The sequence below is a fragment of the Salvia hispanica genome, chromosome 3, assembly GCF_029641045.1.
Source record: "Salvia hispanica isolate PSC_SH4W2 chromosome 3, Shi_PSC_v1, whole genome shotgun sequence".
Classification (NCBI taxonomy): domain Eukaryota; kingdom Viridiplantae; phylum Streptophyta; class Magnoliopsida; order Lamiales; family Lamiaceae; genus Salvia; species Salvia hispanica.
Window position 1 is genome coordinate 29937776 of NC_142694.1, and position 23242 is coordinate 29961017.

The following is a 23242-nucleotide window of genomic DNA, read 5'->3' on the forward strand; positions in this document are numbered from 1 at the left end:
CTATTTATGATAAAAATGAAGTGTGACTCTTAATTAGGGACGAACTAAAATGAAAAAATGTGATTTTTAATCGGAGACGGAAGGAGTCACTCCATTGTAAAACGAAGGAGTATATAATAAAAAATCCAATTTAGTTGAACAGTGTAGAAACTGAACAAATTTTTGTATTGAGCGTAGAAAATACATATTGAAATATGAAATGGTGAAGAAACAGACACCACTTTTAGTTTGAGAATTCAATGCTGTGGCCCCCACCCGACAGCGACGTCACAAGCGCCAGTAACAACAACGCGCGGTGAGGCCAGGCGCCACGGCTAATCGACAAATGATAATGAATCACGGGCAGCCAGCGCCCTCACTCCGAGCCACCTTGCTTCGGATCCAGGTCCGGACCACTAATGTTTCGAAAAAGAGCAATAAAGCTGACGCCAAACCAAAACCCCAAATAATAATAATGGAATAAAGGAAGAGAGAGAAAGTCACCAGAAAAAATAATTTTAGAGATAGATAGATAGAGAGAGAGTGTGGTTGTCTTTTTCTCTAGAGAGAGAAACAGCTCGAGCTCGAAGGAATCTCGGAAAAGATGGGGCAGATCGTGAAGAAGAAGAACAAAGGTAGACCTCCCAAGGCAGATCCCGCCGCGGAGCGCGACCTGCGCCGGAGCCACCGCCGCCGCAGCGTCAAGTACGTCTTCGACCTCGACGACTACTTCGACGAGGACGAGGTCTTCGTCGATGAGGATGACCAGCGCCGGAGGGAGAAGAAGCTCGACCTCCTGCTCAAGCTCCAGGAGTCAACTGATCGGCGCGCCTCCTGCTCCTCCTCCGACGACGGCGCCGGCAAGCCCTCGAAGAAGCGCAAAATCGACCAGGAAATGGACGAGGACGCGAATGAGGAAGAAAATTATAACGATGAAGACGAAGAAGAGGTGATTAATGATTATCAGTTTATAATTGTTTCGATCTGGATGTGGAAATATTGGCGGAAAAGGGAAATTATTGAGTAATTGGGGATTCAATTGAGGCGGAATTGAATTGGAGTGGAGTGGATTCATTTATCCATTAATTGCAAAGATGTAGTGAGAGGGATTCTGAAAAGTTCCAGCTCAGATATTTTTCTATTTGGGAAGGAAGAGAGGGAATGGTGTATGTATATGTAACGGTCGGGTCAACTGTCAAAAACTAACCCCCACAGAATCTGATCTTGCTCTCTCTCACATTCTCTCTCCTCTTTCACATTCTCTCTCTACATCACGCTAAGCAGAATGTTACAGACAGCATGTATTGTGATGTACGCACACTCACGTTCCCACTTATTCTGACTCTTGTCTCATAGGCACGCCGACTTTCGCTCTAGGAGTAGCGTTTTTGGGTTAGCATTTATTAGTTTATGTTGCTTCACCTCTTTATTTAATGGTGGCTTTTCTTTATTCTTCACAGGTTAGGGAAACAAGGCGACATCTCAAAGCAGAGGACTCACCACCAGGTGTGGTTTCTTTCATCATGTTCACAGGAATAAGCTTGATAAAATTTTGAATTGGATTGAATTCGGATGGTGCAGGGACGCCGCCATCTGAGCTGCCGCTGCCTGATAAGAAGGCATTGGAGTTGATTTTGGACAAGCTGCAGAGGTGTGCTGCTAGTTCTTTTGTGAAATGGATGGTGAAAAAGGATTGCATAATGCAGTATATTTGTAATGTTTAATGCCTCTCCTTTTATCCCTTTCTTGCGCAGGAAAGATATTTATGGTGTTTATGCAGAACCGGTTGATCCGGAAGAGGTAACCTCGGGGTTCATTGAGAGATGCTTTTGCAATGCAGTGTGCTTCGTTGAGTTTCTAAATCAGGTTGATTCATTGTTGGTGTAGCTTCCAGATTACTTTGATGTGATTGATCATCCAATGGATTTTGCTACTGTGAGAAACAATCTGCGAAATGGATTGTACGCAACTTTCAAGCAGTTTGAGGTTAGATCCCGCCAGTCTTTTATTTGTTGACTTTGTTTTGTTTATTTGTAATGTCCCTTTGTTTCAATTTTTAAAGAGGAGACATGTACTGAATTTTTTGTATTTATCTGTGTTAGCTTTTGGTTGAGAAAGGCAGGGTCGACATGTAATGATTACGGTGTATCTGTTTGGTTGTGCCAAACATATTTTGTCTTGCCTTCTTCTAATACGAGTCACCTAGTTGTCAATTTTCTTGTTCATCTTCTGTTTTGTTCCGTCTTTTATTCATACTCTTCGAAAACCATCCTGCTTGGCTGATTTATGTTTGCATGATTTCTTATGCTGTTTGTTAGGTGTTCTGTTAGCTAAGCTGAAATATGCGTCCTTATCTTCTGATGTCTCAGCGATATTTTTGGTCTACCCGCATCTCTTATTGTAAACAAAAAATATGAAATCGTGTGCCTACACTTATACAGTGTGCTTTGCTATGGAAAAAACTTGTTTTTATTTGTGTTTTGTGGGAGGAAAATTTCTTTAACATTTTGTATGGACTATGGAGTATATGCGATTTTACTTTCTGCTTTTGGTGCTTATCATTTCAAATGCAATAATGGGCTATTTTGTTTCTAGTTGTCATTTATAGGCCAGAAGTTGGATAAGTGACAACTTTGCTGGTATTAATTTCCTTTGTTAATTTTAGTTTCTTGTTCTATGACTACTAAAACTTTTGAAGTGCTGTGCTACTGCTTACTAGCTCAAATACAAGTAATTGGGAAAGAATATTTGAAACATTGGATCTATGATAATGAGCAGCCGTATCCTGATAACTAGGTGGTGTATGTAATATGATGGTTGTAAGATTTGTTAAATCTTATATTCGTTCTCTGTTATATGGTTATGCCTACATGGTCTGTTAAACGGCTTTATTCTGCAATTTTGGGGGACACTTTCACATGTAAATTTTGTAATAACAATTTGGAATGTTCTTAATATGACCATGGCCTCTTCATTCGGTGTGTTTTTTTGGTATTTTATTTAATTCCTCGGCGTCTTCAGCTTGAATGAGTACTATTTAATATTACATTTTCTCTCACCTATCCCAGTAGTTAGTCATTGGTAGAAGGCCATAATTATTTTTTTTTCAATAACTTCTTGTTACATGTTGTTTCCAAAACTGCAACCTTTCTCATGGCCTTTAAATATTCTGAAATATTTTTTCTGTTATGCAGGATGATGTTTTCCTCATTTGCTCAAATGCAATGCAATATAATGCACCGGATACCATATACCACAAACAGGTAAATGTCTGCTCTCGCTCCTTTTGAAGACAATTTATTATAAAATTCTATTGTTGAATGATATGAATATATACTCATCTAAAAAGGCGCGCACCATCCAAGAGTTGGCAAAACGGAAATTTAACAAGATAAGGCTTAATTTTGAACGCAATGATAAGGAGAACAAACCTGAGCAGAAAGCAAGATCTGGCTCTCTTTCGAAAAATCAAATGAAAAGACCTGTGATCCGGGCAGGGCAAGAACCGATTTGCTCTGATTTTTCATCAGGAGCTACTCTTGCAACACCGGGCAATACTCAGAATGTTGTCGGTGTTGGGTCTGAGAAAGCTGGTGGTGTGGATGGGCTTATTGATGGAAGTTCTTTCTTGAATGACAACAATTTGGACAAAGTGGAAGATTTACTGCCAGGTACCTCCTGACCTATTATATTTGCGATCTGGTTATCTGCTTTGTTACCAGCATGGATAGTATTTTGATTGGTCCCTCTTCATGTGGAACCGGCTTGCTTTGTAACATTAAGGGCTCCCTGGGAAATAGAACCAATGACCTTAGCATTTGATTTTCCTTTCCAGCACAAGTTTTTCTGGTTTCTTGCTGTATGTTCTGATCACAACTCGCTCTTCTTGTCATAGGTAGGGCCCTCCTATCCCGATTTGGCAGGAGATCATCATTTGTACAAGAAGAAAATCGCCGTGCAACATATAACATATCACAAGACGAAAATCGCCGTGCGACATATAATATATCATTGTCTCAGCCTGTGGCCAGCTCGGCATCCATATTCTCAACATTTGACGGTGAAACCAAGCATTTGATGCCTGTATGAATCTCAGGGGTTTATGTATCACTTTTATTACCAAGTATATGAGTTTTCGTTACATTAAGTATTGTTGTCTTTGGTTATCCAGGTAGGGCTTTATTCAGATCATTCATATGCTAGGAGCCTGGCTCGATTTGCTGCAACTCTTGGATCCGTCGTTTGGAAAGTGGCTTCTAAAAGAATCGAACAAGCACTACCTCAGGGATTCAAATTTGGTCAGGGTTGGGTCGAGGAGTATGAGCCACTTCCAACTCCAGTATTGATTCTGGAAAATTGCAGTGTGAAGGAACCACCATTTTTCACGAAAGTACAGCCTACTGTGGAACCTAGGAACTTTGAGAAGGTTCCTTTAATCTCGAATGCTCCCAAGGAAATTCCAGGTAATATACCTTCCTTCGAACAAAAGCTGCTGTTCCTTGGTCCTGCTGGAATTAGATCACCTGCTCCTGTTTCTATGGCTCAACCAATCAGAGGGAGTATGTCAGAGACAAAGCCGCCATTCTTTCTGTCTCCTGGGATCAGACCTAGTGGTTCCCATAATCTCAGTTACGTTAATCAGAATTTACAATCCAGAGATCTGTTCGAATCTGACACAAAGGCTCAGAAGAAGGTTGAGTCAAACAGTCCACGGACACCAAGTAGAACTGCCATTGATTCAGTTGGCAACAGGCAGTTTCTTAGGAGTTCGGAAGTGGAAGCGTCTCGGGCTGTGGAATTCTCTCCAAAGAACATTAGCTTTTCGGAATCTGGATCTTTTAAACAGCCCAATCATAGTAATGGAAGAGCCGTCCTTAATAAGGTGGATGGTACTGCAGTGATTAGTTCGTCTGCTGATTCGACTAAACCGCCTAGCTATTATTCCCGCGAACAAGGTCAGGGTCTCAGCGACCCAGTCCAGATGATGAGAATGTTGGCAGATCACAATCAACAAAAATCCTCGACTCAGCCATCAGGCAATGCTCAAGTTTTAACATCACAACCGCCCTTGGGCAGCAATGGGTGGAATGGTAATGATCCATATAATGCAGCTATGGCTGCTGCACGTGCGTGGATGTCTGTGGGGGCAGGAGGGCTAAGGCCAGTCACTGAAAATGCCAATCCGAACAAGAACCACATGTACGGTGATCCAGCCTACAACCCCCCTAGTAATATCCAGTCACCCGTCCGCGGAGAATTTCCTTCTTCTGGAATGCATGTTCGGCCAGACAAGAACAGTGCTCCAATGCATGCGTTTGTACCACAAGGGCCGATACCGATGCTAGTAGGAAACCAAATACAGTTTCAGAACCAGCGAATGATGTTCCCACAGCTGGCTCCTGCTGACTTGTCTCTGTTCCAGTCGTGGCGCCATGTGAGCCCGCAAATGCATTCAAAACAGAAACAGGAATCCCTGCCTCCCGACTTGAACATTGGCTTCCAATCATCGGGGTCACCAGGAAGGCCATCTTCAGGCGTTCTGGTTGATTCTCAGCAGCCTGATTTGGCTCTCCAGCTCTGAGTTATCCGGTTTTTCAGTTTAGGTGTAGGGTAGATAAGAGATAGAAAATGGTGGGAGGCTGCTGGTTTATATATGTATGATTTCATTTTGTGTTAAGAGGGTATTGATTTCTAGTGGGAAGCTGCATTTTTTAGCAGAGAGAATAATTTAGTATTTGCAGCTTCTGACGTTAATCTGATTTTTGGCAACTTCCTTTCTCTTGGAGTTGGAGATGTATGTTCAAGTTACGGGATCAACATTTATAGGCTTCGCTTCTTCTATGGGATGAATTCAATTACAAGAAAAAAAAGTGAAACTTGTATATTTGCAATTTTCACTAAATTAGCATAAGTCCACTTGGTACTAAATGTATGTTCATTGAGCTCATTTTTGTTATGGGTTGTGATTGGTTTGATGACATATTGTACTTTCATACTAGCATAAGTCCACTTGGTACTAAATGTATGTTCTTTGGCTAAGTTCGATAATAAAATCCACTTGGAACCTCATTTGGCCACGGAGGTTTAAGAAATTGATGTAATAAAGGTTGAAGTATAGAGAATAATGCATGAGAGAGAAAAGTAGGACAGAGAAAGAAAAAAAGAACAAAGTTGAAATGAGAAAGAAGTATTTGCTTACTTTGGACACCTGAAAAAAGAATGCGACTCAATTACCTTGAAAAGATGGAGTATATCACTAAGTCTACCCTCTATTTAAAATCAATAATTATGATTTGTATAATAAAAATAGCTAAAAAATCTCTTTTAGAAAAATGTTGATAATGGGGGCGGCCATTTAAAAAATGTTGTGTTATCCAAATGGGCTACTTTTATGCATTCCCCGTCAATTTATCACTCCGTTAATATGAAGAAAATATTATTCCGCGACTCTATTCATAAAGATAAGTACTTCCCCCTTTCCACCCTAAGTTAACTATTTTTATTTTTGGGATGTGACACTCTAAACGACACATTTCTAAACATGGAAACTACTCTCCCTGCTTCTTCTCCCTCTCTTACTTTCTTTTCTCCATTTAACTCACAAAACAACGCTATATAAAATCTCGTGGAAAAATAGAAATGCTCCACTTAGAGTGGGATGAAGGAAGTATTTTTTTTTTCTAATAAAGAGTCATTAATCTATACTTTCCAATACCTCATACTAATTGTTGGATCTATCTTGACTTAAAGTACATCTCCCAATCTATTGATTTTAACAAATTCTTACCTAATACTCCTTCCGTCCCAGTTTTATAGTCACATTTTGCCATAAAAATCCGTCCCATATTTATGGCCACATTTAGAATTTTCCATATTTGGACATAAAATTTTACCCCATTATTCACTAAAATTACACCCAAATGCCATTATCAAGACAAAAATAAACCAAAATAAAAATAAAAAACGAAAAAGTCAAGAGGGACCCACCTTCAACCAACTCACTTCATTTATTACATACTACACCATCTCACTTCATTTATTATACACTCCACCATCTCACTTCATTAATTACACACTCCACTAATTCCTTAAAATCCGTGCCATAACTAAATGTGACTATAAATCTGGGACGGAGGGAGTATCAGGGATAAATCAGGTAAGATCCGGTGGGGTCGACTGTTCATCTGATCACACCGACGATCCACGAGTAACGTCGGAAAACTACATTATTCAACTTCTAACCCCACGATAAGTCTTCCTCCGTACTAACCCTTCATTATCTCTCTGCTATGCATTGGATTTATTCTTATAATTATGATTGTACACTACAAAAAAAAAAAGACTGTTTACCGAGCACCATTAGCGAGCATATCTAATTGTGCTCGGAAAAAGGCGAGCATCTCAAGCTGTGCTCGGCAACATTCCAAGCATAATTGATGGTGCTCGGTAATATCATGAACGAGGGAGTTAACTTGCGAGCAATACCGAGCGCAGTCAACGTGCTCGGTTTAGCAATTTAAGTTAGGGAACGGAAAATTTTAAAACTAGCGACCACCTATAACGTGCTCGGAAAATGCCTACCACCACCGAATGTGCTCGCCGAAACTAAATTGTATAATTATTCAATATATGATCGCAAAAAAGCACACTTTGTATAATTATTCTCGGGAAATTAACTAATTGCAGTGTTCCTTGAATTTCCATATGTAATTATTCAAAATTCATATGTTTTAAATTATTATTATTGTTAAATAATTCTTAATTATAATTATACCGAGCACTTGTACTGTACTCGGCAATTGCCAAGCACATGGAAGTTGTTCGGCTTGTTTAAAATAATTGATATTTTATGTTCAAAATAGATTTTAATATTTATGGTGAATGATCCACAAATTTTTACACATGCAAATTTTTCTAGATATTTCTGTATACATATAAAAAATATTGGCATGTTTGAAAATTTTATTATTGTTAAATAAGTATTATTTATATTATTTTTATATAATTCTGAGCACTTTTAAGGTACTCAGAATCGAGAAATGGATGGTGCTCGGCATTGTATAAAAAATATTTATATTATTTTTATAAATTCCGAGCACTTTTAAGGTACTCGACAATTTCCAAGCACATGGAAGGTTCTCGGCTTGTATAAAATATTGATATTTTATGTTCAAAATAGATTTTAATATTTATGGTGAATGACACACAAAATTTTATACATACAAAATTTTCTACATATATACGTATACAAATAAAAAGTATTGGCATGTTTGAAAATTTTATTATTGTTACATAATTATTATTTATATTATTTTTATATAATTCCGAGCACTTTTAAGGTACTCGGCTATTTCCAAGCACATGGAAGGTGCTCGGCTTGTTTAAAATATTGATATTTTATGTTCAAAATAGATTTTAATATTTATGGTGAATAATCCACAAATTTTTATACATACAAAATTTTCTACATATTTCTATATACAAATAAAAAATATTGGCATGTTTAAAAATTTTATTATTGTTAAATAATTATTATTTATATTATTTTATATAATTCCGAGCTCTTTTAAGGTACTCGGCAATTTCCAAGCACATGGAAGGTGCTCGGCTTGTTTAAAATATTGATATTTTATGTTCAAAATAGATTTTAATATTTATGGTGAATGATCCACAAATTTTCATACATACAAAATTTTCTACATATTTCTGCATACAAATAAAAAATATTGGCATGTTTGAAAATTTTATTATTTTTAAATAATTATTATTTATATTATTTTTATATAATTCCGAGCACTTTTGAGGTAATCGGCAATTGCCAAGCACTTGGATGGTGCTCGGCATTGTATAAAAAATTAATATTTTATGTTCAAAATAGATTTTAATATTGATGGTGAATGATCCACAAATTTTTATACATACAAAATTTTCAGAATATATATACTCCCGAGCACATGGCCGTACTCGCTAACATGCTCGAAGTGGTCGGTGCAACTAGTTCTCACTCGAAAGTGCCGAGCACCACTAGGTGCTTGCTGCATCACGAGCACATGTATGTGCTCGCACACCTACTCGAAGTAGGCCCGTGCTCGCTTGTTTCGTGTCTAACCTCTCGAAAGTGCCGAGCACCACTAGGTGCTTGCTTCATTTCGAGCACCCATAGGTGCTTGCCAACCTGCTCGAAGCACCAAAGCTCGCACCATCCAAACCTTGATCTCAAAAATAGCGAGCACTCATAGGTGCTCGTCAATGCTGTTAGTTGACCAGTTAGCTGAGCACCAAGAAGCGCTTGGATAAAAATGCCAACGAAGGGAATGCGGAGCACCTAAAGTAATCGCGAAGTGCTCGGTAAAGTTGGATATGCCGAGCAAATTTCCCTTTTTGCCGACCACTTTGGTGCTCGGAAAACACCTCTTTTTTTTGTAGTGACAGAACCACACCAAAAAATAAAAAAATTGCAAAAGATATTCAAAAATAAAAAACTTAAAAAAAAAAATCCATTAAACCATAATATGATTGACATCAATCCACCAACACAGATATTCAAATGGCAACAAAAATAAAGTTTCATACAACAAATTATAATAAAGCAAATCCATGAACAAAAAGGGTTTCAAATTTTAAACTTAAGGTAAGAATGTCCATAATAAAGTGCCTTGGAAAATATCCCCCAAGTCCTCAATATCTTTCAAGTTTAAGCAAATAATTGAGATGAATTAAGTTGTTGAAATAAAGTGTCTTTGAACTTGAAAAAAGCTTGAGAATTCAATCATGTAAAATAAAAGTGTTTCTGAACTAATAAATCTTGAAATAAAAATGAAGATCGATTAAGTTGTTAAAGCTTGAGATAATAAAGTTCCTTTACCTATAAAGGAAAAAAGAGTTATGCAAGTAAAATAAATTTAATAATCGAGAATAATAAATTAAAATGCATTATTCATTAATCTTCTAATTATACTCTTCTATTTTTTTCGACATCTAGAACAAGTTCTTTGACATTAAATTTGGAAGATGATCTACAAAGCCAATGTTGACCACAAATGAGATACTCAACAACTTTAGGACCTAATGAGCTTCTTAATAAATCAAGTACTCATCCTCCGATGCTACATGCCAATCGTGATGCTATATACGGTTGAGATGGGTACCACAAGATTCGCGAGTGACTCAAAAGAGAACAAGATATACATATTCACTGTTAATTATAGTACGTGGTAAATGTGATAGTCAATTTCATAGTTTACTAATATTCTGTTTGTAGTTTTTATGATTGACTTTGTTAAACTATGGAGCAATATAATTTAATATCTAAATAATACAGGCTTTAATAAAGGCATGGAAAAAAGTCTTGATTCTACAGGGGATTGGACTTTGAGTCAAGCCCTACTATGGAGGTTTTCGGCCCCATATTAAGGTTTGACTCAAAGTCCAATCCCATATTCGAATCAAGACTTAGACTTGCAGTTGGTTGTGCAATGGCATATTTACACGCTTTTATCAAATTCTATATCATTTAGAGATTTAAATTATATATTACACAAAATTTAACAAAATCAGTTATAAAGAACTACAAAATAAAATCGTAGTAAATCATTAAACTAACAATCAAATTTAGTACATACATGAAATAATTACCTAACTGGTGTCACGATTCAACATTGCTCTTGAATATTGTTATAGATATAGCCGTGCAAAACTAAAAACTATTAACAGTATGGTAGAGCACTAAATTTTTCATTTTATCTCTCTTTTAAAAGTAAGAGTAAATTTTGGAAACATTTAAAGTAAGGAATATAAAAGAAAGGAAACTCCTATTCTCCATCGTCTCTTTCATTCTAAAAATAATTAGGGCACATCCAAAATCAACTCTCCCTCCCTCATTCCTCTGTCTCAATTTGGTTATCGAATTTGTTGGTTGTAAAAGCATGATGTTAAGCCTATCACTAGATTATGAAAAGAAGAGATCGATGTTTGGATTACCTTCCGTGAATTTGGAGTAAAGAAACGGGACTTTTTCTTTTTGTCATGAAATTTCAGAAGTCAGTATAAAAGATTGGAGAGGTGTGAGGCCTGCTAAATTAGCTCGTTGGATTGGGAATTTGGAAAAAGGCATCAACTTGAGATGGTGAAGAACTGCTCCTTCCTTTCTTCTTTGCAAATAGTAGTATTAATATTATGCTGAGAATAAAATCACAATTTGTCAAGAAAAATTTGGGCGCAAAGTTGAGAACGAAAACGGCAGATTTGATGACATGAGAGGCGATCAAATCTTCTTATTTATAATACTTGAGGTATCCTATAACAAGGAAGTAAATTAGGTCAAATCTAATACTAGAAATAAATCATAATAACGAAAAAAAATTAAGAGAAATAGAGTAATAAGGGAAGTAAATCATATTCACAAGGTAATGACGGATATATGGTTATACTGCGTCAATAGCTCTTTCTCTATCATCTTAATTTTAATACTCCTAGGAAATTAATTTAATAGAGTTCCCCAAATCATGCCTAAAAAACAAATTAAAAAAAAACTAAAAAACAAATTAAATACTATAATAGAGAACCCCTAATTACCAAACCGTTTGTAGCTGTAATTGATCACAATAAATTGTAATGTAACCATATATATAGTATATATTTTTAGTGATTTAGTTGAGTTCTTGACAAAAAAAAACTTTTATTTTCTTTCATTTATAATTTTATTCGAGCCAACTTGTTCACGTTAGAAAATTACTACTCCTATATTATTTTAGATTCCATTGTGATTGTGAATTTTGAACAAAGTATTGTGGTTGGGAGAGGGCGGCTGTGAATATTTATAGAGCAAATTAGGGTGAGGTAGAATAAACTCATGAATTGATTCATGAGTACTAAATTTGGGATTTATTTTGCGTATTATAGGGGAGGTGTTGTTAACGTGTGATGATGGTGGAAAAAGATTTCTTGTGCTGATTACACTTAATGAAGTACTTGCGCTCAAGAAAAAGAATTTAGAATTTGGACTCTCTGGTGTATAGTATTTTAATATAGAGTGAACTGCATAAATGGTACATGATCTTTCACTTTCGCAAATAAATAGTACCTGATCTTTATTTTATATCGTTTTTTGTACTTATAAATCACATTTTTGGTACCTGATGCAATTTTGATCCCAAATGCCCTCTAAACAAATATATATTTCCATTTGTATCATTAAGATTATTTTGGGTATACAAAACTAAGTACCAAAAGTGATATTATAATTTCTTCACTCATTCTTCTCACTCTTTATACTATTATTATCAATCAATATTAAAATTATTATTTTGATATTATAAATTAATAATTAATTTATTTTTTAATATCATTCAAATATACTACTTAATTATAGTTATAGTTATAGTTATAATTATATTTAATTATTGTAATAATATTATTGTTATAAACTAAAAACTAGTTGTAATATATAAATAATAATAATATAATTATTTAAATTATGAATCACACAATATTATATAATAATAATAATAATAATAATAATAATTATTATTATTATTATTATTTTACATTAAACTAATAACTAATCAAAATAATCTTAATAAAAATTTAAAATTGTGAATTATATTTATAATGATATTAAGAGTTGAATATTTGTAGTTAGGAACCATAAAATGAGTATAAAACAATTCATTACAAAATATTTAATTGATTTAAATATTTTAAATAATTAATTTAATTAGGTATTTTGTTCTTGATTTATATTATGGATGTAATTAGATGTATGTATAAAACACTAAAAAGAAAGAAGAAAAAGAGGATAAAAGAACAAAGAGGAAACATAAACTAATGAGAAAAAAGAAAGAAGAAAGGAAGATAAAATACTAAAAAGAAAGAATAAAATGAAGAAAAAAGAAAGAAGGAGAAACTAAAGAAGAAAAAAAGAAATAAGAAATGAAGAAAAAAATAATCACATGTTTGGTATACTATTTAATGGAAATTTCCAAAAATATCCTCCATAACAAAATAATCACAAGTTTGGTACCTAGGGTTATTTTTGTCACTGGGTACCAAAAACGATATAAAATAAAGATCAGGTACCATTTGCGTGCGAAAGTGAAAGATCATGTACCATTTATGTAGTTCACTCTTTAATATATTATTAACTTGGCCTAAATTATATTATTAACTTGGCCTCAAGATACTTTGTACTTCCTCCGTTCCCTCCGTTCCACTCAAAATGTTCATATTCTTGATTGACACGAAATTTTAGGAAGAGTTATTAGGTGGAGTAAATAGAGAGAAAATGTAGTTAATTACTTTAACGAAGAAAGAGGAAAGAAAGATTTATTTCCATATGTAGAATGTTGACATCTTGAGTGTGACAAAATAAAAAGAAAAGGTGAACATCTTGAATGAGACGGATGTAGTATTTCATTTAAATTGCTTAGTCCAATTTTTGTATTTCACTTAATGGGACTGTAACACCCGCCCTTTTTATTCCCTAAGACTTTTGGAAACCGACCTATTTATATATATTAGTTTCGCACCTAACTTCTTTTACTTCTCGATATGATCAAACGTTGTGAAATATAATTTGAGTGATGAATGAAAATAGGGTTATTTACAATATTTAATATTCTTATAGTCCGTTTTTGAAGACCGAGCTTCAAATAAAAGTTCGTACATGTTCTACATCGAGTTCAACATTAGAGTAAAAATAAAAATATAAATACTTTCCATGCCCTCCGGATCTTGCTCAATAGTCCTGCCTTGAACCCCGATATCTACACGAAAGGATAAGAAGCATGTTAAATCAAGACGAGACGATCGACAAAATCACATCACATCAAGCATGCTTATCAAACGACGGCTCACGTCTTTTTAAGCGACAAGATGTAATATTATTGTCATTTATGATATTGTGAATGAGAGAAGTGACAACTTACGCCAAATGTTAAAAAGTCCATATCCTTTGGACAATGCATTTTCCTCCTTGAATCAAGCTTATAACCATGTATTTGCATACACCCTATTTTCTCTATAAGTACCACTCCATCTCTACTCTTGATTTTTTTTTTGTTCCACCACAAAATCTCCAAAACTAATTTATCACAATGTGATGATTCTCAAATGGGTGTTAGAAGAAGAGGAGTCAATTCTCTACACACTACCTTTCTTTTTCTCCTTTCCTCAAGGTAAATTCTTCAACATCAAACAAACTTATTCATAGCATTTCATATCCTAGACCAAGCATGAACAAGAACTAAATAATGCAAATATAGATTCCTTTTAGAGCAAGCTCAATTATATTTTCATTTCTTTCCAACAACCTTTCTACGAAACACCCCAAATCAAATGCATTATTGAAATCTCATCCAATGACTTACACTTTTTTTTACCATCACGATCATGACTAGCCTTAGATGCTTATGAACATAGTATTTATCATAGATGTATATCTTTTTATCTCAAGCTCGTGTCGTGTGCCAAGAAAATCTTAAGGATCAACCATCATCCTTTGGAATCCAAGAATCAATTAAGTAATGCCTTAGATGCAATAAGTTCTACTTAGTTGCGATAACCATAGTGAGCAAGAGGCAAAACGAGGAGTTAGCTTTATGAGTTTTTCCCCTTGGGGCTGTAGCCGCTGCTACTGCCGAGAGACGCCCTGAACGACGCCGCTGCTGCCTCTTCCGTAACAGCCACCGCTGCCACACACGCATACACGCTCGGCAGCCGCTGCCCCGAGCAAACTCGGCGAGCCGGTGCCTGAAAATTTAAACCGAGAGAGAGGAATCTGAGTGTTGTGTGAGTGTGCAACAAGAAAAATGAGAAGAGAGAGAGAAAGGACTTACCTTACCCGTGAACGGCGGCACCGTTGCTGGCCGAGCGCCGGCAAATCGACGAAAGAGAGAGAGAGGCGTGAGATTCTGGGGAGAAGGAGGGGCCTTTTTTTTTTGTTTTGTTTTTCTCAAATTGAAATCTATCTTCTCTGAACTACAATTTGATTTGGGTTCCACTCCTTTTAAGTGTTTTGAGTGTGATCGCTTATTACTTGGAAGTGGGCCGTTTCTTTTTAAAGAAGAAGATACAGAAATGTTGGGTCATCATTAATTATAGCTTTGGGCTCCAAGTGAGGAATGGACCTATTATTAAATTGTTGGGTTTAATTATTCATTATTTGTTAATTAATGACTGATTTAAAGTCTTTTTTAAAATAGAGAGCCGTAAGTTTTGATGGAATGAAATTATCTTGATCGAACCTCGAGCATAGGATGCATATACCATATAGGATCATTGCATGTCATGCACCTTATGTATGTTTTTAAGACTAATTGAATCAATATCCTCTTTCAAGAAGGGCGTGTTTGCGGAGTTGTTTTCAAGGACGAGCTTGTGTAGAGTTATAATTGGAAGCTTTGAGGTGGGCTTTATATCCAAAACATTAAGTGTGGATAAAATTATCAAATATATGAAATGTTTTTTGTTTGATAAAATCACTCTTACTTTTTTTTCAAATGTTATCGTGCCATAAATTATTTGTTTTATGATACCTATTGTTTGGCGATGCCAAATGAATGAATGAATGAATCGAATTCAGACTCCAATAGGACCAAGATCCTATTTGAGTTAGTGTACACAGGAATGAACCGTGAGTCATCGTAAGGGTTGGCCGGTCAATGTGATCGTGGAAGGTGGCCACCTTCCCGACACACAATGAACTATCAGATATGAAGGATTACTGGAATGAACTTAGTCTAATCAGACGAACTTTATTGAAATGAACTTAGTAAGCTCGGGCCTTTAAGAAAAATCCTCGTGTGTTACTGTGATGACATGATAATGATAACGTTTTCTTATATATGTGTACTTTCGGCAATGTGTCCACTGAGTACCCCGTACTCAGCCCTGCATTTGTTTCTGAATGTGCAGGTTGAGCAGTGATGAAATGGTGGCTGAGTGGAGTTGGTGGTCGTCTCATATCTTTTATAGGGTTCTCGTGGCATATGTCTTCACACATATGGCCATGTGTTTACAACTCCTTCCGCTGTGCACTATTGTAGTATAATGTACTAGATAGATCGCAAGAATAATGATTAGTAGCGAATGACTAGTGTTATACACTCTTTTTAATTTTATGATCTTTCATTGCCTTGTGAACCACCTTTGTCTTATTAAGTACTCCCTCCGTCCCAGTTTAGGAGTTAGAATTAATTATGACACGAGTTTTAAAAATTGGTGGAGTGTGTAATAAATGAAGTGAGATGGTGGAGTGTGTAATAAATGAACTGAGTTGGTGGAAAGTGAAATGGTTTGACATTTTGGATTTAAAAGATGTTTCTTTTTTCTTTTTGGTTTATTTTTATGTAGATAATGACATTTGGGTGTAATTTTGATAAATAATGGGGTAAAATTTTATGTCCAAATATGAAAAATTTCAAATGTGACTCTTAAACTGAGACAGACTTTTATGGCAAAATGTGACTCTTAAACTGGGATGGAAGAAGTATCTACTTATCATATTGATATTTCTTTCATCCCCTTTCTACTCCTTCTTCTTATTCCCCTCCCCGAGTCACGATTTACCCAGCAATGCTATCCTTAGCAAGTCGCGGTCGTGACAGGGACTTTATGCACTTATTTATGACAGGAGAACTTTGAGCATTTTTGAAATCTTCTGCAGCTTCTTTCTCGTGTCACTCATCTATCAACCTTTGAAAATGATGGAACACCTCAACAATACTGTTTTTGTAATTTACATAATGTTTCACAACAACATTCATACACTCACTTCGTTGAGTTGTAATGATATCAGCACAAAATGTATTTCTTTCATATACCAATGCCCATTTTTCCCATAGAGAAAACATTCTTGTCAACCACTTATTATCTTGCAAGTTGTATTTCTCTAACATCTCATTCCATGCCTTGAGGAATTCCGATTCTTCTTCAAAGTCGCACACACAACAACTGAAATCAGCTGCAAATGTGTTCTTGAAACTCGAAAAAACACTTGAAAGATGGATCGTTGCATTCTGAAAAATGTGCCAAACACGCAGGCGATGGTAAGTAGATGGCCACTTGGAAGCTAAAGCAACGCTCATTGCTTGATCTTGATCTGTTAAGATAGTCTTTGGTCGTTTTCCCATCACGACATCTTCAAATGCACTAAATAATCGCTCAAAGGTTTCAATTGTTTTCGTCGTGTAATAATATGCACCAAACACAATTGTTTGTTTGTGATGAGTTACGCTGACGAAAAAAACAATTGGTCTACCATCTCGATGTTTTCTATAGGTAGTATCAAAGCAAACAACATCACCAAAATGACCAAAATCTTGTATAATTCTACCATCGGTCCAAAATATATTGGTAATTAGATCTTCCACGTCCAACTGTATTGCATAGTAAAAGTGTGGACCCTCACTTGTCATCCTTTGTAAAGATTGTAACACACCTCCACAATCGCCTTGTTTAATCTCCGAAGTCCTCTAAGTTCTCAAATAATTCTTTAAATCAATATGAGTGAAACCAAGATGTTGAATTCCACGAAATTCTTTTGCCATTACATCTATAGTTTTCTTTGGAGGCAACCCACAACTTTGAGGTTTGGATTACCTTTTGTGAATTTGGAGTAAAGAAACTAGACTTTTTCCTTTCTGGTTTCTGTCGTTAAATTTCAGGAGTGCGTATAAAAGATTAGAGAGATGTGGGGCTGGAAAATTACCTCGTTGGATTGGGAATTTGGGATATGGAAAAAGGGCTCAACTTGAGATGCTGAAGAACTGCTCATTCCTTTCTTCTTTTCTAATATCTCGATCTTATATTCTGTAAAGTCGATAAATTTAATCCTAAATTTCGAAAAGTCAGCACCCAAATTCCGAAATGTGTCCAAAAAAGCACATTGCTTAGACCATCTCCAACCATTTACTCCAAACTCAAACCTATTTTTTCAGTTCTGTCACATCAAACAATAATTCTACTCCAACCATTTACACCAAACTCATACTTAAAATTTTATCCATATTCACCTACTTTTTTTACTTTTTCAATCTTACCTAAATATTTATTTAAACTACATATTAACCCCACGACACTTTATCAATAACTTTCCAAACATAATTAAATAATTTAATACAATTGTTTATGTTATGAGGAGTATTATTTAATTTATTTTCCTATAAGGATGTAATCAATTGCTAACTAATTACCAATCTCAAATTGAGACCAATTTTCAACCATTAGATTAGAAGATCTTGTGGCTAATATAATGCCAAGTGTAATATATTTTAAATTTAAATAATTATTAATTAAATTAAAAGGGTATTAATGTCAAATCTTATATGTAGTAATTATAACTAACTACTTTCTCTCTTCTCAAAATCATCTCAAATCTTTAAATTTACGTAACTCTCTCAATTTAAATTATTTTTTCGCAAAAAATATATCAAATTAAAGATAATTTAATAAGGATTCCAACGAGATCTCAATTGCATATGTTCCGACGATATTCGGGTGAAAGAATTTGATAAATTATATTTCAATTTTCGTACATGTTGATAAGTAGCTTTTATCAACAAATGCAAAAAAAAATCTCAATATATTGTAGGCAAAATCTCAATATTATGCATGTCCAATCTTAATAAAAATGTGTTGATATTTTCTTGTCCTTGTATTGATATTCTAATATCATATTGTTGATATTTGTAATACACAATGTTGATATAAAAAAACACCTACGAAAATTATCATATGATAACATAATGACGATATTACCCTTTTGTTGATATTTTGTCTACTATTTATTGAGATTTGTGAGCTTTAATCTCATCCACTGATTTTAAAATCCAAGGGTGAAGATTTAGTCTTGATTTTAGATTAGGGTCCTATAAGCATTAGAATAGGACTCCATAAATACCATATCATAATTATACAAAATAAAGAACTAAGTACTATTAATTTATATAATTTAAAATAAATATTAAATAATTTTTGACTAAATAATTGATAAAAAAAACAGGTCGTAATAAATAAATACTACATAACATAAACTTTCACTATTTTAAATCCAAATATACTTCATAACATAAACATTCACTATTTTAAATCCATCTACTATATCCATCTACAAATACATGGAGTATAAGAATTTTATTTATGATCGAGCCCATTATGCTAATTTAAAATGAAATATAATTCTCTCTCTGTAGAAAATTTCGCCGCTCCTTCCTTCTTCCCCTCTTCTCTTTTTTCGTCTCTCTCTGCATCTCGGAAAAATTTATTCGCCAACTTCTTTAATCGTCCAGCATCTCCATAAATCAGGTAATTCCTAGCTTCTATTCCAAAATACATAATTATGAGGGATCCAATTGCAATTTTCAGAAGCTTCATAAAGTGAAATGCAGTAGCTACAGTGCAAATGACTAAATGAAAAATCAATTTGTTAATTTGTTTATCGAATTTCGTTACCAGATCCAGTTGAAGATCGAAGGATGTCATATAAGCTTGGACCCATTGAACTGAAAGAGTAATCTCCAGCTCATCTTACTGCCAATTGATCCTTAGACAGAATTTTTTTCCGCACCAGTTGTCCCGAAGCTGCGTTCGGTTTCGTATCATGTTTCTGATGCACAGTAAGTGTTACTTTTTCAGAAGTATTTATATTTATATATATATAACATTGAAGTATGCTGTTAATGACGGAGGAGTCGTGCAAGCTCTACGATGCTCAATTCAGGAATTCCATTGTTTAGTTGTTTTCCTTCATTTTTGGAAGTGTCTATTTTAGGATATAGGGCTTCTATAATACATATGTGAAGATACTGACTCTATTAAACTGCGATTGTTCTAATCATTGATTTCATCATATAATGTCTCTTTGATAGATTGTTTGGATTGGTCATGAATCGTGTTTACATTTGATTTTATATGCTAAACTGTTGCTTTGTTGCATCAGATACTGTTCAGATTCTTGCTCAAGGCATTTCTTATGCTATGTGATATCCTCCAAATTTTGTTTGTAAGCTCAATGAATCTGGTTTTTTTTCAGTCGACTTGGTTTTATAACTTTTTGTTATGATCTTCTCGTTCCAGGTTCTGGGTTTAGGAGCTCCAAGCTTGAATTGTTTTGAAATAGGAGTGACAGATCGTTTTCTGTGATTTTGTGTTGGAAGAGATGAGTGGACATCAAGCACAGGAGAAATATGAAGTTAAAGCTTCTTCCAGTAAAGGTGTGGAGAATATCCGATGCAGCTCAATTTTTGGACAGTTTTCAGAAAAAGAGATTATAACTCAGTTAAAAGGGCTTGCTCGTGATCCTTCTATGCCACAATTTGCAATTGATAACATTCAGCCTTTGTGGACTCAGATTCTTGGTCTCAGAAAATTAATGGCTCTCAAAGCTTCTGAAATGCCTTGGGTATGTTCTTTGATATTCAACTCTTCCCATTTCCACATGATTTTAAATTGTAGCATTTGACCTTGCTTTATTAGTTGGGCTTGATTTTTATGCATCTCTTTATAGTTTCCGCAACTTTAGTTAAATTGATATTGGGAAAGGGAAATGAATTAACATAGAGGGAAAGTAAAAGAAAAAACAAATGATTTCCAAAGAGAACTGAATTCCTTCTTATTCCCATTCTTTACTTTTAACTGACATATGGGAATCAACTCTGGCGGCAGTTCTGGGGGGTCACCGTTGATGGAGGAGGTGGCAATAATGGTGGAAGATAGGGTGGTGATGGTGGAGGGTGGTAGTGGTGGATGAGAGCGACAATGATAGAGGTGGCATCAGTGGCAGAGGTTGGTATCAACAGTGGAGGAGGAGGGTGGTGACAGGGGGTGGTTGGCTAGCGGCAGTGTTGCTGATAGTAGGCGTAGGCCCAATGAGTTAGAACAACACCCTCCTCCTGTTCTGCATGTCCTATCTGTAGTTCTGCATTGGCTGATGTTGATATCTAGAATGCTTTATTGTTTCTTACTAAAAAAAGAATTCCTAGAGATCGTGGTAGCTATGTGATTAATAAAAGGGATAATGCTTTTTCTTGTTCAGTGAAGTCTCTTATGTGATGCTAGTTTTATATCTCAATCTAACTAAACTATTTTCTCATTAATTATGTCTATGCATTTCAACCATACTTACAAAGTTAACTCTCATTAAGCATTATTTTTTGTATGATGCCATTTGGTATGTTTTCCTATCTTTCTTTGGTTACTAGTAAATATCATACCTTCTCTTTATAACTCCTAGAATACAGTTTATGCCAACACTTTATTGGATTGTATGTTGCTTATGTTTAACATCCTCAACCATCTCAACTGTTGAATGTTGCCTCTGATGCCCACACAGTAAATGGAATATCCTGTTAGAGGCGAACATTGGATTGTATTGTATTGAGTTTTGATTAGTGTACAGGGGCTTCACCGCTTACCGTTACCTAGCATGAAACCTTGTGGTATTAGATATGACAGATCTGTTGGTTGTGGCAAAATATAATGTGTCCCTTTCCTTCCTAGATGAATTATAGCATAAAGATTTGTGTCAACCTTACATTTTCTCTCAGATACCATCATGGTCCCGCACTTAAAATCAAGCTTTGTATGTTGAATGATATTCCCGTGAAATTTGCTTACAAAATATTTTTTGTTTTGTTAAAGAGAAAGCGGAAACTTGAGCAGCTTGTCAAAGATACCCTGAGATCTCCAGCTGGCTTTGTTTCACCTCACCAACAGAACATGACAAAACGCAGAAGACGGCAGTCATCCCAAGCTTCATCATCATTGTCATGCTTGCTCAATTCAATTGACTCTGCCCACAGTCATGATGACAAATTCATCTTTGAATCTCTAGTGACCTTCGATGAAGCTTTTCCAGAGAAACTGGTAACCACTGAATGTTCATTTGCTGATGATGTGGTAGATTTGAAATGCACCTCCAAAGATGTATCTCCGGTAGTAGATTCTAATGAATCTGTATATGTTTCAAACCCTTCCAATATAGAGGACTCATCTCCTAATGTAGCACACCATTTAGCTATTAGTAAAGTAGTTCGCAGCTTGAATTTACCAACATTGAGTGGCACACAGAGAAAACACCTTGAGCCTTCTCATCGGTCAATCAGATTACTGAATTTCATCGGAGATCATCTTCAAAGGAAGGTTATTCCGGTTGGACCTCGTTTTCAGACTGACATCCCTGAGTGGGATGACACGGTGAATATGAGCTTTCGTATAAGCTCATACAAGAGTGATTCTGATAATTTGAAGTGGTTGGGCTCCCAAGTTTGGCCAATCGTAACTAGAAATATGAAATCCACTAGAAGAGAAATTGGGAAAGGGAAAAACAATTCTTGTTCCTGTGCATCTCGGGCATCTGCTGATTGCATTAAACGCCATGTACGTGAGGAAAGGCTACTTCTTCAACACGATCTGGGCCCTGCTTTTTCTAGTTGGAAGTTTGATGAAATGGGTGAGCAGGTCTCAGAGTCATGGTCTCTCAAGGAGCAACGAGCTTACGAGTCACTAATGAAAATGAGGCCATCAGCTAATGAGAAAAGCTTTTGGAAGCGTAACTTGAAGCATTTACCCAGAAAGTCTAAGAAAGACATTGTGAACTATTATTTCAATGTTTACATTCCTCACCGCATGAGCCTACACAGGTCGTCACCAACCATTAAGCAAGTCGACACTGATGATGAGGACGAGGATGAGGCAGATAATTCTGATCACAATGGTTTGCAGAAAGGAGCTGAAGGGAGAAGTCCTACAATCCCCAACAAGAAGGCTAGATATTTACGTACTAGCTAAGTTGGCCTTCAAGTCCATTGATTGAGTCCCATTAGAAGGTTCGTTTCTTGACCAATTTTTTTGTCCGATCAGCTTACCGTATATACCAATGAAAATCTTGACTTTGGATCTCAATTCATTAATCACTTAACTTTTGTTCAAACCCTTAGTGGGTGCATTCAAGCAGAAATGCATCATGCTATATATTCAGGTTGTGAGTTTTGAAAGTGGTGATGGGAGTCTTCTTGTTTATGTTCTCACAATTATGAAATTATCATGCTATAGTGAATGAATTCACATTATCTTTGTCAATTCATTAACCACTTGAATTCCGGACTTCTTTGGTGCCATGTGTACTGGGCTGACCCATTTACTGTCAAGAATGGAGTAAATTATTAGTTTTGTAAACTAATAATTTTTTGTGTATATTTTTCATAGTTCATTACATGAGAATTTATAGTTGAAGGTATGTACAATTTATGGGTAATGATGGAATGTA

At 35.4% G+C, this 23242-nt stretch overlaps 2 protein-coding genes across 3 annotated transcripts; both read left to right on the forward strand.

Moving 5' to 3' along the window:
• Positions 1 to 455: 455 nt before the first annotated feature.
• Positions 456 to 5820, forward strand: LOC125213690 (uncharacterized). Of its 2 annotated transcripts, none has more exons than XM_048114365.2 (9): positions 456 to 928; positions 1440 to 1485; positions 1561 to 1630; positions 1734 to 1779; positions 1867 to 1965; positions 3174 to 3242; positions 3329 to 3650; positions 3875 to 4062; positions 4151 to 5820. In XM_048114365.2, exons 1-9 carry the CDS (start codon positions 584 to 586, stop codon positions 5558 to 5560), a joined length of 2595 nt encoding a protein of 864 aa, XP_047970322.2. In that variant the 5' UTR covers positions 456 to 583; the 3' UTR covers positions 5561 to 5820. The 2 variants fall into 2 exon arrangements, with proteins under 2 accessions (XP_047970322.2, XP_088924437.1); XM_089068311.1 differs by lacking the exon at positions 456 to 928 and adding an exon at positions 971 to 1290.
• Positions 5821 to 19133: 13313 nt separating this feature from the next.
• Positions 19134 to 23188, forward strand: LOC125216780 (uncharacterized). Its single transcript, XM_048118545.2, has 4 exons — positions 19134 to 19281; positions 19432 to 19592; positions 20053 to 20377; positions 21616 to 23188. Exons 3-4 carry the CDS (start codon positions 20135 to 20137, stop codon positions 22762 to 22764), a joined length of 1392 nt encoding a protein of 463 aa, XP_047974502.2. The 5' UTR covers positions 19134 to 19281; positions 19432 to 19592; positions 20053 to 20134; the 3' UTR covers positions 22765 to 23188.
• The last annotated feature ends 54 nt before the right edge of the window (positions 23189 to 23242 follow it).

What these genes read in the sequence shown, in the direction of transcription:
- LOC125213690 (XM_048114365.2), top strand. Translation starts at nt 584, where the DNA reads ATGGGGCAGATCGTGAAGAAGAAGAACAAAGGTAGACCTCCCAAGGCA. An exon ending in AGCAGAGGACTCACCACCAG is followed by an intron (nt 1,486 to 1,560) that starts GTGTGGTTTCTT and finishes CGGATGGTGCAG; the next exon opens with GGACGCCGCCATCTGAGCTG. An exon ending in AACCGGTTGATCCGGAAGAG is followed by an intron (nt 1,780 to 1,866) that starts GTAACCTCGGGG and finishes TTGTTGGTGTAG; the next exon opens with CTTCCAGATTACTTTGATGT.
- LOC125216780 (XM_048118545.2), top strand. Translation starts at nt 20,135, where the DNA reads ATGAGTGGACATCAAGCACAGGAGAAATATGAAGTTAAAGCTTCTTCC. An exon ending in AAGCTTCTGAAATGCCTTGG is followed by an intron (nt 20,378 to 21,615) that starts GTATGTTCTTTG and finishes GTTTTGTTAAAG; the next exon opens with AGAAAGCGGAAACTTGAGCA.